This window comes from Aquila chrysaetos, chromosome 11 (assembly GCF_900496995.4).
Source record: "Aquila chrysaetos chrysaetos chromosome 11, bAquChr1.4, whole genome shotgun sequence".
Classification (NCBI taxonomy): Eukaryota; Metazoa; Chordata; class Aves; order Accipitriformes; family Accipitridae; genus Aquila; species Aquila chrysaetos.
In genome coordinates, this window is record NC_044014.1 from 17,862,002 (window position 1) to 17,876,667 (window position 14,666).

Genomic DNA, 14,666 nt, shown 5'->3' on the forward strand with positions numbered 1-14,666 from the left:
TACCAGCTCCCATCAATGGCATTTTGGGACATACTGCTTTAAAAGGTGCTCTTCCCAAAATGATGGGATTCTGCCCAGGTACAGGGCTCAGAGGTATGTGAAATATTCCAGCTATCTTTATGTCTGATCACAGAGCTTGTATCAAAAAAGCCCAGTCCTGCAGCTTGCTTCACATTTGGATATGATATGTAAAAGAAAAAAGGACAATGGAGCATGAATGCAGGCAAGCTGATCCAAGGGTTACTGAGGTGACGTAAAACACATGGGTTTAATGCAAACATAAAGTTACATTATGTTAATGTCCTGTTATATAATCTCCTTTTCTTAATGTAACCGATTCCTTTGTTTAAATGAGTTCCTTTATTTAGGGACACGGCATGTGCATGCACACACACGCAAATCTATGGGGAAGCAACATTATTCATTTGACCATGTTTAACACTTTAAAATTATGATGTGCTAGGATTATGGAAGTACTTTTACAAGTACTTTATTACAAATCTAGATTTATCACTGAAGTGGGGCTGCCTTGAAGGAGACAGGTCTCCTCTAAAAAGTAGTTCTGGGCTTTCCTAATGTTGTAATTTTTTCACGATCTGTGCAATAATGACCCATCAATAGTTTTGTGTATAAGAGCAGATTTCATTGGGTATCTGTGTAAGCAATTAAAAAACGATGCATATTCATATGTTTTGAATGACACCATTTTTAAGTAGGAGCTCTGTTAGTCCAAACATTATTTTAACCTAATAATTTAATATTCACAAGACACTGCAGCAAGAAATGGATGTATAAGTGAACTTTGCCTCCTCCTCTGATTCTGTTATCAAGTTCTTAGAGCACTGAGATACAAGTTTTTATGAGACTTTCACCTTACCTGCTTTCTGCATTTTTGACAGCTTCAGGGTCTTGTCAGCTTTTACCTCTTCCAGAGTTCGTAAACCCATTCTGTACCATTTCTCAGATGTCTTCACTCCCACTCCAAAGACTGAGGTAAACAGCTAAGGTCAGTGGAAGAACACACATTTCAGTGTTGTTTTCTAAAGGAGCAGTGAATTAACAATAAGTAGGTAACAACGAGGTTTCACAGGAAACACTGGGCAGAGTTTATCTTATATTGAAGATACTGTAATACAAACATACAGATTCAGCTTCCTTTCTTTGCAAAGTTACATTGAACAGACAATTGTTTTTTATACATGGACAGTTCTCATTAAAATGAAATCTAAACAATAACACAGTAGCAGCTCCAGCATCTTTACATGATTTATCTAAATGTACACTTTCAACTAAGGTTTGAAATAAGGATAGTGATCTTTATTTTTACTGCATTTCTTAATAGAAATGCAAACAATAATGTTAAGTAGCTGGATTCCCTTACACTGACTTCACAGAGTAAGAGATGTCTCAAGACCATCTTCCTCATTGACCGACATTATGATTTTGTATTATATGCACTACCAGCTCCCAGCTGTACACGTGATGTTGGTGCTGCAGCACTGCCAAGTCAGTCAGTGAGAACTCTGTGACCCTTGAAATTCTGCACCGAGGGCAATGGGTCTTAGTGGTGCATGGAAACAGATGGTAAGTATGTAAAGACAACTAATCTATTCTTATACTGCATTCTATAAAACACGTACGTTTGGAGGTCACGCCCAATACTGTTTTCCAAAATGGGATTCAATTTCAAGTACAAATGGTAATTTTTGTTTGCTTGCATATTATAAACAGTCTTACAATTCTTCAGTCCTCACGTGAGCCAAGCTAAATTCCTGTACGTCTTACTTGGAGCACAGATTTCACTATTTTGCCCAATGGGGGGGGGGGGGGGGGGGAAGGCCAAATCTACCAGTCTCTGAAGTTTTACTAGGGTTATATTCCATTTATGCCAAAGTAATTTTGCACACTAACTTATTCCCCGAGAAAGGATGTAAAGCAAAAACGTCACAGTTGCAAGCATTATTCAGTGGATCAATATCTCAGACAAACAGTGACATAAAAGCAAGAGAGAAAACTTTCATGCTTGCCCAAAAGCACATTCTTTATGTTCAGTTTGTCAATACTGAAGGTCTCAATAGTTTCTTTGTACTTTCATAGAATTCAATGAGTAGCTGTGTAAGACACGAATAACTGCTGTTTTCCATTGAATCTACAACCTCTGAATTCCAACCATACTAGCTTTATTTTGTGTTTTTCTAAAGAGATTAATTCCTTGGAAATAATTAAGATAAAGAAAAGAGAAAAATTAAAATCTTGGATAATATTAAATAGGAATTAAATATTAAATAGGAATTACCCTACATTTTGTATATAATGGACGAAATTACCTATTCTTTGTCTGAATCACGGGTGTTTATGAAAGAATGTGATTTTTTAAATACTTAGATTGTTATCTTTTAATGTTTTTGCTAGTACTAAAAGATTTCCAAAAGGGTCTATTACTGGGTTTAGAACAATTCCAAGAGACTTAATTAATATTGGGATGGAGAACTAAAGAAAATGGATTCTATGCCACTGTTCAAATTTTTAGTAAAAAACAACCACATTTTTTTCTTTCCATACTAAGACCCATTATTATTCAATATATTTATAGATGTCAATTTAGAGACACTGCCAAGAGTGCAGTGTGAGTAGCAGGTAGCCCATTTCTTCAATTGTGTATGCAATCATTGCTCTTTTTCAGTTGGTGAAAGTGAATTTTGTGAACTTGTTCTTTGCAGCATCCACTTCCATAACGAGGCAAACTGACCATGTCATTCATGTACCCTACATCTCAAACATAGACTGTATAATTTATTTCAGTTGTTTGATAACTGTGGTCCTGGGATGAGAGGTGATCTTTTAAGTCATGATCAGTGATTTGTAGCCGTTACCAGAACCATGCTAAACAGTAAAATTTAGAAATTCACTAATATTATAGGATTCTACTTAGCTTTCTTAGAAACACATTAAAAAATTGTTGGAAAAAACTGGCTACAGGCAATTTAGTCAAAATGTTGAGACTGTACTCAGCTAACAAGAGAGCCACTTAAGTTTGCTGTAATTTGGCATGTGAAACAAGACATAAAGCATATTTGAGATAATCTGTCCCCTGATAGGTTTTATTCTGATCTCCAAGAAATTTTCTTAAATCCTGAAACATAAAATTTAATGGCAGATCCTCAATCTTTATTACCATTAATAAGCAGGTCTGGTTCCTGAATTCTGCTATACATGTGAATCTACACCTCTTCTCTGAGTATTGCTACAGGTAGCATCAAAACCTATCACTGAACATCCTTTCATACTTGTATTATGGGTCAGAGAGAATGGAAGAGCCTTTCAATAGCTGATGTAAAAGTGAATAACGCAGGGGAGAATTAAACAGTCCCATTCCTTTTACTCTGATTTAAATTTTTCTGAAGGCACAAACAGGATATTTTTAGATATTAAAACTGTAGATAAAATTAAAAAAAAATGTGCAGTATATATTTTTCCAGTGGAGAATTCACTGAAAACTTTAGAAATACAAACTGCATTATTTGTGTGTTTTAGATTCCCTGTAACTATGAAGTGTGACCGTGACACTGAACCTACAATCTGCCTAAGAAAGAAGTATCTCCAGTCCTTTTCCTTCTGCCTCACACAAAAGAGAATTAAAATAGATCTGAGTCATCTTCTTCACCTGGTATTCTCTTAATGCCAGAATAAGATGGTGTAGTGTTATAATAATAATCAACTGAGGAAAAAATAAACCCAACATCAGGTTAAACTTACAGCAAAGACTATGCATTGCATTAGTTTTCAGGAAAAAGAGATTGCTTTGTTCAAGCTTAAGAGCAGCTGTGTATGCATCACATTAATTAGAAAGGTAACTGATTTCACCATTATTCCTTACTCTATCAGTTTCTCTCCCTTTCTCTTTATTCAAGATCTTTCTTTCTTTATACTTGACATTGGATGTTTCTTTATAATAAAATTGGTGGTAATGTCTAAGCTCTACTAAACAGAAGAAAATATATGCAATTTTAAACAACAGCAACAAACTTCAAAAGATTTACCTTAAATGATTTGTATCGTTCATCATTTAACACTTCTTTAGCTCTAGAACTCTCTCCTTCTTCAATAATCTCCTAAACAAAGAAAAAACGTTAGTTTAAAAAAAAAAATCAAGATTATGGTAAGATTTAGTAAACTAATCTAAAAGAAAGTCATAACAACCTGTAAAAACATGAAGAACATCCTTAGCAAGCATATTGTTTTATTGCATTAGGATCAAATTCTGCAGTCCTTGTTCAGACAGATAATTACTGAAGGATGAAGGAGAAACTGGAAGCACAGAATAAATTTTACAGTACTTATTTACTCATAAATTTACTCAAGGATGAAGTAGAAACTGGGACCATGGAATATATTTCACAGTACTTATTTACTCATAAATTCACAGCCAGAAAGCAGTTATTTATCATAAGCTATCAATGAGTTGTCCTGAAAATTAGATTTCATTATTTGGTTGAGTTTACTTCTCTTAAAAGAACATTATAAGAACAGATATATTTTTTCTTGAGTGTACAGTTCCTTTCATCTTTCTGATAAAGACTAACAAACAAAAAAACCCCCACCAATAAAACCCCCCAAATCATCCTATTTTCTGTGGCATCATAATTGAATTCCCAGTCCCCAGGTAGTAGGTACAAAGAGCACTTCAGGGGCTACATTCTTAACTGGTGGAGTGAGGCAAACAAGGAGCCAGAGTGAATCACAGCAGTCAGCAATGACCTCTCCAGACAGCTGAGACCCCCTGTTCAGCTGCCTGCTGGAGTAACAGCACCTGAGATGTGGGGTCCTGAAAAGGCTAAGAATTAAAGAAAAATGCAGGGAATACTCAAAGCTCCAGTAAGAATGTAAAGTTCATCCATCACCTAGATAAAAGGCTCTGCTATAACTCATAGCAAGGTAGGATTTAATATTAAGTATTAAAATATTTACCAGTTTTGCAAAAATAGTATTTCCAATAAAGCATTCAGGTGAGCAAATTGATGTTGCCAAGGGCAGAAGTCACATGAAGAAAACTATTAACAGTTAACCTGTCACATCCAAATCAGAGTGAGCCTTTAAAAACATACATACAAAGGTGATATTGTATTACTTACTAATTTGTATTTATTCATTAGTTACTTTTATTCCTAAGGGCAGGGGGTCCATGACAGAACCTTATGTTACTACAAAAGGTTTCCAGAAATCATTGCATTCTTAGTAACAAGGGTAATATAATGTTATTACAGGAAATACAGAAGGTTATGTAAATACACACAGATATCAATGCTGCACTCTGTGACCTCTGAAAGTAGATCTGTAAAAGAATCAATTGGCAGATAATTCAGAGGTATGTTACCTCAATGACATCTCTGACTCGGTCTCCCATGCAGGGCAACCCTTGTATATCTTTCATTCTGGTTACTGGAAATGGAAGACATTTCAGCACAGAAGCTGCTCTCAGGAATTCCAGGCAGAATATTTCATTTTCTTTGAACTCATAATTTTCAGCCATTATCTCAAGGGCATCCTGGGGAGGGGGGGGGGGGGGGGGGGCAGGTGTAGAAAAAAGTTAAAGGTTAATAAAAGCTTAAACTATTCAGTATACTCCTTAGAAGGGTTACTTTGTATGCTAATTCAAGAATGATTTCTTTATCCTAAGGTGAAAAATAGAGTTCATTAAAAAAAATTCAGCATAATTTTCTAACCACTTGAAATTTTCCAGGTATCATAAAAATGGTATTTGAGAGGCAAATGTGGGAAAAGATTCTGATCTGTAACAAAGCCAAACTTTAAAATCTTCTGTGAGATAGACTTTCCATATTCTGTGCAGATCTAATAAATCAATGTGAAAGAGCACCATAATTTTTAGAATTGTGTCCAAACATAAGTAATCCAGCAGGTCAGTACATGATGTCTTCATTTTCAGACACAAACAAATAGGAGTCTGTGGCAATACTGGAAACCACCTTCTTTTTGAACTTTTAGCCATGCTTCCATTTAGGAATTTAAGGAACAAACTCACTTTTTCCTCTTTTTTCAGATGTATGACCTATGCAAAGAGAAAAACATTTTCTTTATGGTTCTTCAGCTATCCATGGCTTGGTTTATTTGACATTGCATACAAAACTACGTAGAGATTGCCAGTACAACTTATTTATTTATTTATTTGTAAACTATCCATATGTGATTTATGCAGCTTTGGAGTCTCCCTCCCTCCAAGAATATGAAAAAAATATATATATATATATCTTAATAGCAACAATTTTTAGAAATTAAATGCAGGGAACATATCACACAGTGGTAGAGAAAAGAAGCAGGTTTTGGTTTCCCACTGTGGAACACTATGTTTTGGGAGAGAACAAATGCTGCAAAAAAAGTTTGTGAATAACCTAAGACAAGAACTTAAGAAGGCCTGCAGCTGACCAGCAACTGGAAATCTGAGTTCTTAATGAAACCTTGCACAAAACCTCAAAAAAGACTGCAAAATTAAACATCTCCGAAGAAACCACCTAAGAGTGTACCATTTCCAGAAGAGACTTTCACTGTTCAAAATATTTATCTAAAATGCATCCCACACCTGGCTGTTAGGGATGATCTTGTGCACCATTCAAATGGCACAGGGTAGGCTAGGTACAGACCATAAACAAGCCAGCCTTGCAAAGTTCCAGCACTGCATTGTGTCCTGCACTCCTCCTGGAGATCCCATTTCTTACCGTTTAGTAAAGTCTCTAAAGAGCAATTTACAGATCCCGGCCTTGAAAGGGATACATGTCCCACTACATCCGTTGCTGCATATCCTTCCTCTTTTCCAACTTGCTCCTGTTTCTTCTTTGCCCCACGAGGCATTACAAAATAAGAAAGAAGTTGCTGTCAGTGTGCGTCTGCCTGCAATTATCTCTTCACTGAGCAGTAGTCCAAGTGTCTGTTCAGAAATGGCTTTGGAATAAGGATGAGTAACGCCCTGTGATACAGATATTGACAGCAAATGGCTTACTAGAACAATGACTGCAGTGGATAGTAGGAAGGAATGAGATTGAACAGCTTTTTCCTGCCCTCAGTGTTTATGGGATCACTGTTCATATTTAGGCTCATATTTCATTTAATTTGTAATTAAATGTATTATTATATAGTTTAAAAAATAATTTAGATTTTGCTTTGGTTTTTATTTTAGCATTAATGTGCTTTATATTGGAAAATAAAGCCAAGTAAAAAACAGCAGGCCTTGCACATCCTAAATGCTACATGAGTAACATCTCCAGGTGAACTGGAGTCAATTGCAGGCCCACTAAATGACATGACAGCAAATCCAGTGAAGTAGTCCCCTTATTACATCTGTGGAATTGAGAACAGCATCTGTCACCCTGCACTGAAGGAATACAGCCTGATTTAAACAACAACAACAAAAAGATTTTACTTGAGGTACAATCATTTAGATCATTAAAATAGAACAACTTCTTAAAATTAAATGTGCTTCTCACAAATGAACGTAGATTACTTACATATTACATTTTATTGTTTGGTCAGTTCTAGAAAAACAGACCATCTGATATGTCGTGTCGCTCAGATTATAATCATTATAGTCTCATTGAAGCAAAATGAAGGTTTAAACCACAATCTGCAAGAAAATGTTCTCTACTGACCCTAGGATTTGCAAAACTTTCCTCTTAATGAATCAAAAATATGAGATCTTAATTGGTTTGACAGTAGGCACCTTAGCTGAACAAACCCACTTCACTTTCCTTTTTTTTTTCTGTGCTACCATGTTAAAGTATATAAAAATAATTAATTAGGGCTTGCTATAGAGAATTTGCTTTGTTCTGTATCACCAGTATAACTTCACTCCTTGATCTCTGTAAGGATCAGTCACCTGTTGTCCATCTCACTGAAAGAATCCTCCCCTTAGCTGCATATTTATTTATCAGCTACCCTGATTAGTAAGCGCTGTGCAATTCCATTTTCATAACATTTCATGAAAGACCTCTTGAGATAGAGAGCCGTTTAGCAAGATGCTTGATCTGGAAGTTTATACCAGTATTTACATTCAGCTAGCCCTTGGGTATAAGGAATCAAAGGGAGGGTGGAAAACACTCCTTTAAGGGGGGGGGGGGGGGGGAGTTCTATTACAAAAATAGTGCACAAAAACTTAGCTTCCTTACAGCTGTCTTTAAAGCTCTTGCAGTGGCTAATTGTTGGATTTGTTCAACTGCTATTCTTTTTTCTTTTTTTCCACATTTAAGATCTTTATTTGCTTGACAGATTATGTTGTATTTAATTACATACTTTCTGGTTAAAGACAGGTGCACATTATAGTTCCCATTTAGAAAGAAAACTAATGCAAAAAAAAAGGGAAACTACCAATTTGAGGTCACAAGCAGCATGGATTCATCCCACTTTGCATATGGAAGAACAAATACAGCATACACAGTACTGCAAAGCAAATGGGGAATATATATTTTTTTACCAGTGGGGTGACAGGAGTCAGGTGTTTCCTGTGCTGTGAGGTTTTTTTGGATGTTGTCTCAAGTTCTTATTCTTTTTATTCTTTATCAGCTCAAAGATTCTTTCCTTCTATGCAATAAAAGATGCTAATTCTTGATTTAACTGAGGTTTACAGTGACAAAATTATGATTACTTTTTCTTTCTTTTTCTCTCTTTACAATCTATGCACATGAATACTCAAGAAAGCAGTGTTTGGCAAGAAATTTCTTACTCCAGTCAACACTAGGAGAATTAATCAGGGAACAGAACCAAAAAGATATAGTTGTTACCTTCTTGATAACATAGTCTATACAGACAAATACATAGACAGAAAACAGTTCTCATAAGTATCTACTCAGCTGTGTGTAGTAATGACAGACTGGCAAAGTCATCTTCTTGATTAGGAAGCTCAAAGTCTAGGGATGTTTTTTCTCACTCCCAACAGGCAGCCTCTCACATGCACATTTAAATAGATATATTCTACACTGAATAATCAGCCATCATGATAAATGTGTCTGCATATACCAGCACCACTGCTGTTTTAGAGAGGTATTAGCCCCTTCCTAGTAGCAGGAGGGCAGTTTTCAGAAAAGCTGTGTCACCACCATTACTGAGAAAAAACAATCACATGTAGCATTTTACTCAGAGGCTGCTGACAGTCAGTAAGAAAATATAATCAAAGCATTTTCATCATTCTAGTTGGCATTTTTCAATGTTTTCCTGCCTTTGTGAAGCTCATTAAGCTGTTTTAAATAAACAATTAAATAGTATTGAATATTCATTATTCCCTGTACAAAACATTGCCTGCAAATGCTGCAATTAATTACAGAACTGTCTTTTTACATAAAACTGCTTTTGACATTCTTTTTGATAAAATCTTTCTGCTTTAAAAAAAGAAAGCAACTGCTCTCCAAGTGGAGTTGCTCCCTATTGAATATTATAGTCCATATTAAACAATATTCCAGAAGGGAAAAGCACATGAAACTCCTATATTAGCTGAGAAAAGGCTTGCAGTCTATTAGATCTCTAGTGAAATCTACTTACGGCGATATAGAAAGGAAAGTTACTGACCCCTGATTTATTCTAAACCTCTGTATTTCTTACTAAGCACCTCACCATCTTTTTATCAATCAGATCAATACTCAGATTGCCCATTTAAAAGGTACTAGTTTAATAGGAAACTAAATTTCTAGAGATTTCCAACACGTGGGATTTTCATAATCTCCGGCATACTCTGCAGGGGCTGCTCTAATTAAATGTGAAAGATAGCTGGGCTACATTTCAGTTCTTCAGTTACTGCAAATTTTCCATCTGTGTCCGAAACTGTGGAATGTATGTTGGCAAGACTTGGGCTTTGGAAAAAATTGGGCATGGAATGGACTTCCAGATCCCAATGGGTCAGATACAAAAGTACACAAAGAGTTTGTTGAATTATGTTAGAAATAAGGAAGAGGATGGATGTACTGACAGGAATTTTGAAGCTTATTTATCTTACTAGGTCTTATGCCAGATATTAAATATCATTAACAAAGCAAAGCTACCAGTAAGCATCTTGCACATGTAAAAATGCACACTAAAATATTATAAATGCTAAAATCACAACACTGAAATCAACACAAAGAGCAAGATTCTCAACTAATATATGAGAACGATTCTTGGAAAAAAATAATAATCAATAATGCTATGCTGGTTTATGCCTGCTGAACAGCTAACCCGATATGTTCAGCACGAATACCAGAGTATGAGTCCACTCACATTCAGGAAAGCAAAAGAAGCTAACAGTCCCATGCTATGCTTCATACTGTCCTGCTTGTTTCAACAAGATTATCAGAGCAGTTCCATTGTTACTTGCAAAATAGTCTTTTCCTCCAGCTTAAGACTCTGCGAGAACAGATATCACCAATATTATACTACCAAGAACATATTTTAAATCTAATCTGTTTTGTAAAAAAAGCATTACAGCTTCATGGACAGAGCACTTGTGTTATTCCCATGCCTATACCCACTGCTCCTCTGCTGTGTGACCTTGGAAAGCTGCTTCATACCTCTCTGCCATTGTTTCCCTTGCTATCTTTCCTTTGCTTGTCTATTAGGGCTATGAACTCTCCAGGGCTTGAATTGTCTTTTACAATGTGTTTGTACAGCATCTCTTATAAAAAAGGCCTCTATCTTACTTGAGCCTGCAAATGCTACTGCAGCACAAATAAAAAAAATAACAAACCGTTGTACAGGTGAACTTAATCCACCAAAGAGCTAAATAGCTAAGTGTGCTAAACAACAACAACAACAAAATCCTACATGATACCTGCTTGAAGGACTATTACACTCAGAAGAGCAATTTGAGTTAAATTGCTTTTCCTCTCAATCACTGTTTTCTACTTGAAAATTATTTAGTAAGTCATAAATCCAAAGGGTGGGTCCTAGTTCTCATCACGTTGCTGTTGCCAGTGTTTGGCATTCATTCAGAACTGACCAAAGTGATTTTAAAGAGATTTAGAGCAAACTATTCATTCAAATAATTTTCTTCTCACTTTCCCCAGTGTAAATCCTAATTTCATGTGTCAATGGGAAGAGACATAGGGCATGTGGATGCCTTTTGTATACACAGAGAGAGAAAATAAACACTTTTAGGTGCTTATTTCAAGGAGAATTAAGCAATTTGAGCCAACCTATAGTGTTGACTAAAGTGATTTCCAAATAAATAAAATGATCCATTTTTGTTCAGTCTGATTTTTTTTTTTTTTTTTTTTTTTTGGTATCTGAACTGAAAAGCCCAATACATGTCCAGGTCCAAAGATTTGATCACATCAGCTTACATCAGCTGGAGAAACAAAGGAGCTGAAAGAATGAGAATAATAGTAATGTGCAAGATCTCAGGGTCCTTGTATACACACTGTTATTAAAAATAAATATGTTAGCTCCAGCTGCTCCTCATATTAACCAATAATAACAGGTTCATTTCTTACAACAGAAGAGTGGTACTCTTGAGAACTTTCCATATTTTTCCACATAATGTGAAAGAAAACAAGACAATTTCGAGAAAAGATTTGCTGACAGAGCGCAAAAATGTGGTGAGAGTGTCAACCACATAACACTGCCCTAGATAAAATCACACAGTGTAATAAGAAACATAAAATGCTAAATGTATATTACACATATTAACGTGGTGAAAGAAAGCAGCATAGACTTGATGTATACATACAAATTTGGGTTGCCAAAAAGTGCAGGTGTATTTATATTCTGTCTGTATTTTAGGGAGCACCCTCCCACTTACCTTAAAAGTGAGAAGAGATATTTGCTCCTTAGACCAAACCACCAGTTCATTATGGGTAGGTGTACACTTCACATACATTTACAAAATTTGCGATTTTGATATACTGTCTGAAGAATTTTTGCTGAAGTAGGCTATGTCAGTAAGACAGTACATGTTATTAAGGATATGCATTCAGTTAGTGGTTTTCTACCTACAGAGCTCCCAAGTTCATTATAAAATTAAAGTTGAGGTTCTCCTGAGGTCCGTTTTAAAATGGAATAATAATAATAACTGCTTGGGCCACTGGCATAACTGATAAATGGTTCTGTAGGTAAAAAAGAAGAGAAAATAAAAAAGGGATTTTCTTTTTTTTCTCTCTAACAGAGTGGAAAGGAAACCAGGCATCTTTCCCATGCTAAACATCCACGTTCTCATTACCATGAGTAACAGCCAAAGCAGAGTAACATTCAGTAGCATTAGCAATAAGCCTCAGAATCACAGAACCATTTGCCTCTGACTTAATTAGTTTCTTCTGTAAGAATTAAATTGTATTTTCCTCACAGAAGAATGTCTTTCTGAATTTTATTGCAGTCTGGTATTAATATTCAAATCCAACAACCCCTCTCGGGCACAGCAGAATGACTCCATTTATTTTACCACATGAAAACACAATGCAGCCCCCAAGTGTATATTTTCAGTGGGAGAGAGGGAGGATGGCTAGCTATTTACAAATGAGCCAGAGAACAATATTATAGTATTATATTCCATAATAACATCAATGTTTAAGACAAACGTAAAGGAAACATGCTAAGGCACAGCCTCTGGTGAAATGATTTGCCCTTTTGTTTTGCACCTTTACCCATCTGAACAGCTACAGTTCACCTCTAGAGTCAGGGCTATGCATTCAGGTGCATTCCTGAATCCCTCAAATGAGTAAAGCCCATGGCAGTGGTTCCCAACCTATGTACTGTGACCTCATGGTACATCACGCACAGTGACCCAAAGACTGCATGAGGCCCCACAAGCCTGAAGTGGTTGCATTTTTCCTCCATGAACTGCCACACAATGCCACTGTCTCCTCCTTGGCATGCAATCTGACATACCTAGTCTATTCTTCACACAACAGGCCTTACTACTACTCAACCACTCATAAAACAAAATAACTTGGGTAGGATTTACCCCATACTGAACATAGTCATGAAACCTTCACATCTGCACAGTCTGCCAACCCTTCTGCACCTTCTTCCATGATGTAAAACTGGTTTGCGCACCTTTCTGTAAGTTATTTTCTGGCCATTACAATAGAAAGGAAACATGGGACAGTTAAACATAGAACTTGCATCTAGTGTGTTAAACCACCACATTGTCCTCATGAGCTCTCATCAAATATCTCTGCTATTTGGTTTTAATAAATGGTCTTTCACGGTAAAATATATACAGAAGAGGACTCAAGATTAAAACCGATGATTAAATACCAAGTTGTCCAGAAATGAAGTCTCCAAATGTGTCTGAAGCAGCACAGTCAAAGCCTCGTTGTACGCACGTCACTTCCTATTAGTGACTGTTTTCCTGCTCTTCTGAAGAGACTAAAGGATGTCAAATGTAAATACTACTCTTTCTCAGACATAACTACTACTTATTTGAAAGGGGAATTTGATACACAGTATCAAGGCAAAGTCCAGTAAGAGGAAGAATCCATGAGTTCATCCAAGAACACATAAGCAAGGAATAGTTTTGTGACCCTGTTAGAGGCAAGAACGAAAAACATTATTTTCGAGCTAACCAAAGAAAACAGAAAATCTGTAAGGAAAGGGAACAACCCTGGCTCACAGAATAAAGTTGTTATAACAAAATACTATCATCAACACATAATTCAAGATGGTTTGGACATAATTTTCAGGATATACAGCTCTGAGCCAGGGAAAATCTGTCATTTAATGGTTGGCTGCCCACAGCATGCACAAGTGAATTATACCAATGCTTCAGTGCATTTGCTAAGTGCTCGCACTGAAAAATCTGTTGGAACACTTTTATTTGAGAACGAGAATTACAGGTTTAATGCAAGACTAACAAAACAACAGCAAAACTGAAAATCAGGCTCCTGTGACATTAGGCAGACTAACTGGCAGGCCTCCAGGGAACCGGCCAGCTCTTGCAGTCCATAAACACCCAAGCCTTTCTGCTGTTATTGCAAGCCTTGGTTGTGAGGAAAAAGAGCAACAGCCCTAAGGAGTTACATTATGTATTGGGTCTGGGTGAGATGGAGTTAATTTTTCCCCATAGCAGCCCTCATAGTGCTGTGCTCTGCATTGGTACCTAGAAAGGTGTTGATAACACACCAGTGTTTTGGTTACTGGTGAGCAGTGCTTGCACAGCATCAAGGCTGTCTCTCCAACGTTCCCCCCTCACCAGTAGGCTGGGGGTGGGCAAGATCTTGGGAGGGAACATAGCCAGGACAGCTGACCCAAACTGAACAAAGGGATATTCCATACCATATGATGTCTGCTCAGCAATAAAAGCCAAGACAAAGGAGTGAGGGGGCCTTCGTTATTATGACATTTGTTTTCTGGAGCAACTGCTATGCGTACTGAAGCCCTACTTCCCGGGAAGTGGCTGGGCATCACCTGCTGATGTGAAGTAGAGAATAAATCTTTTGTTTTCCTTTGCTTCTGCGCACGCCCTTTGCTTTTATTAAACTGCCTTTATGTTGACGCATGAGTTTTTTCCCACCTTATTTTCTCCCTCCGCCCCGCCACTGAGGAGGAGAGTGATAGAGCAGGTTGGTGGGCACCTGGCATCCAGCCAAGGTCAACCCACCACACATTACAACTGTCAAGATGCAGATGCTAGGCAGGCTCATACGCATTATCAGCTTGCCCAGTACCACCTCCAGAAATAAAATACAGCATGAACTCAG

General features: G+C 36.8%; 1 protein-coding gene across 2 annotated transcripts in view; it reads right to left on the minus strand.

Annotated features, from left to right (window-relative positions):
• Positions 1-14,666, minus strand: part of DNTT (DNA nucleotidylexotransferase) — a 96,451-nt gene that overhangs the window by 68,984 nt on the left and 12,801 nt on the right. For both annotated transcript variants that reach the window (XM_030029775.1, XM_030029774.1), the window contains 3 exons: positions 5,375-5,545; positions 4,041-4,112; positions 878-1,001 (listed from right to left, as the gene is read on the minus strand). In XM_030029775.1, the coding sequence (XP_029885635.1) occupies positions 878-1,001; positions 4,041-4,112; positions 5,375-5,545 (367 nt within the window). The remainder of the gene's footprint in view (positions 1-877; positions 1,002-4,040; positions 4,113-5,374; positions 5,546-14,666) is intronic.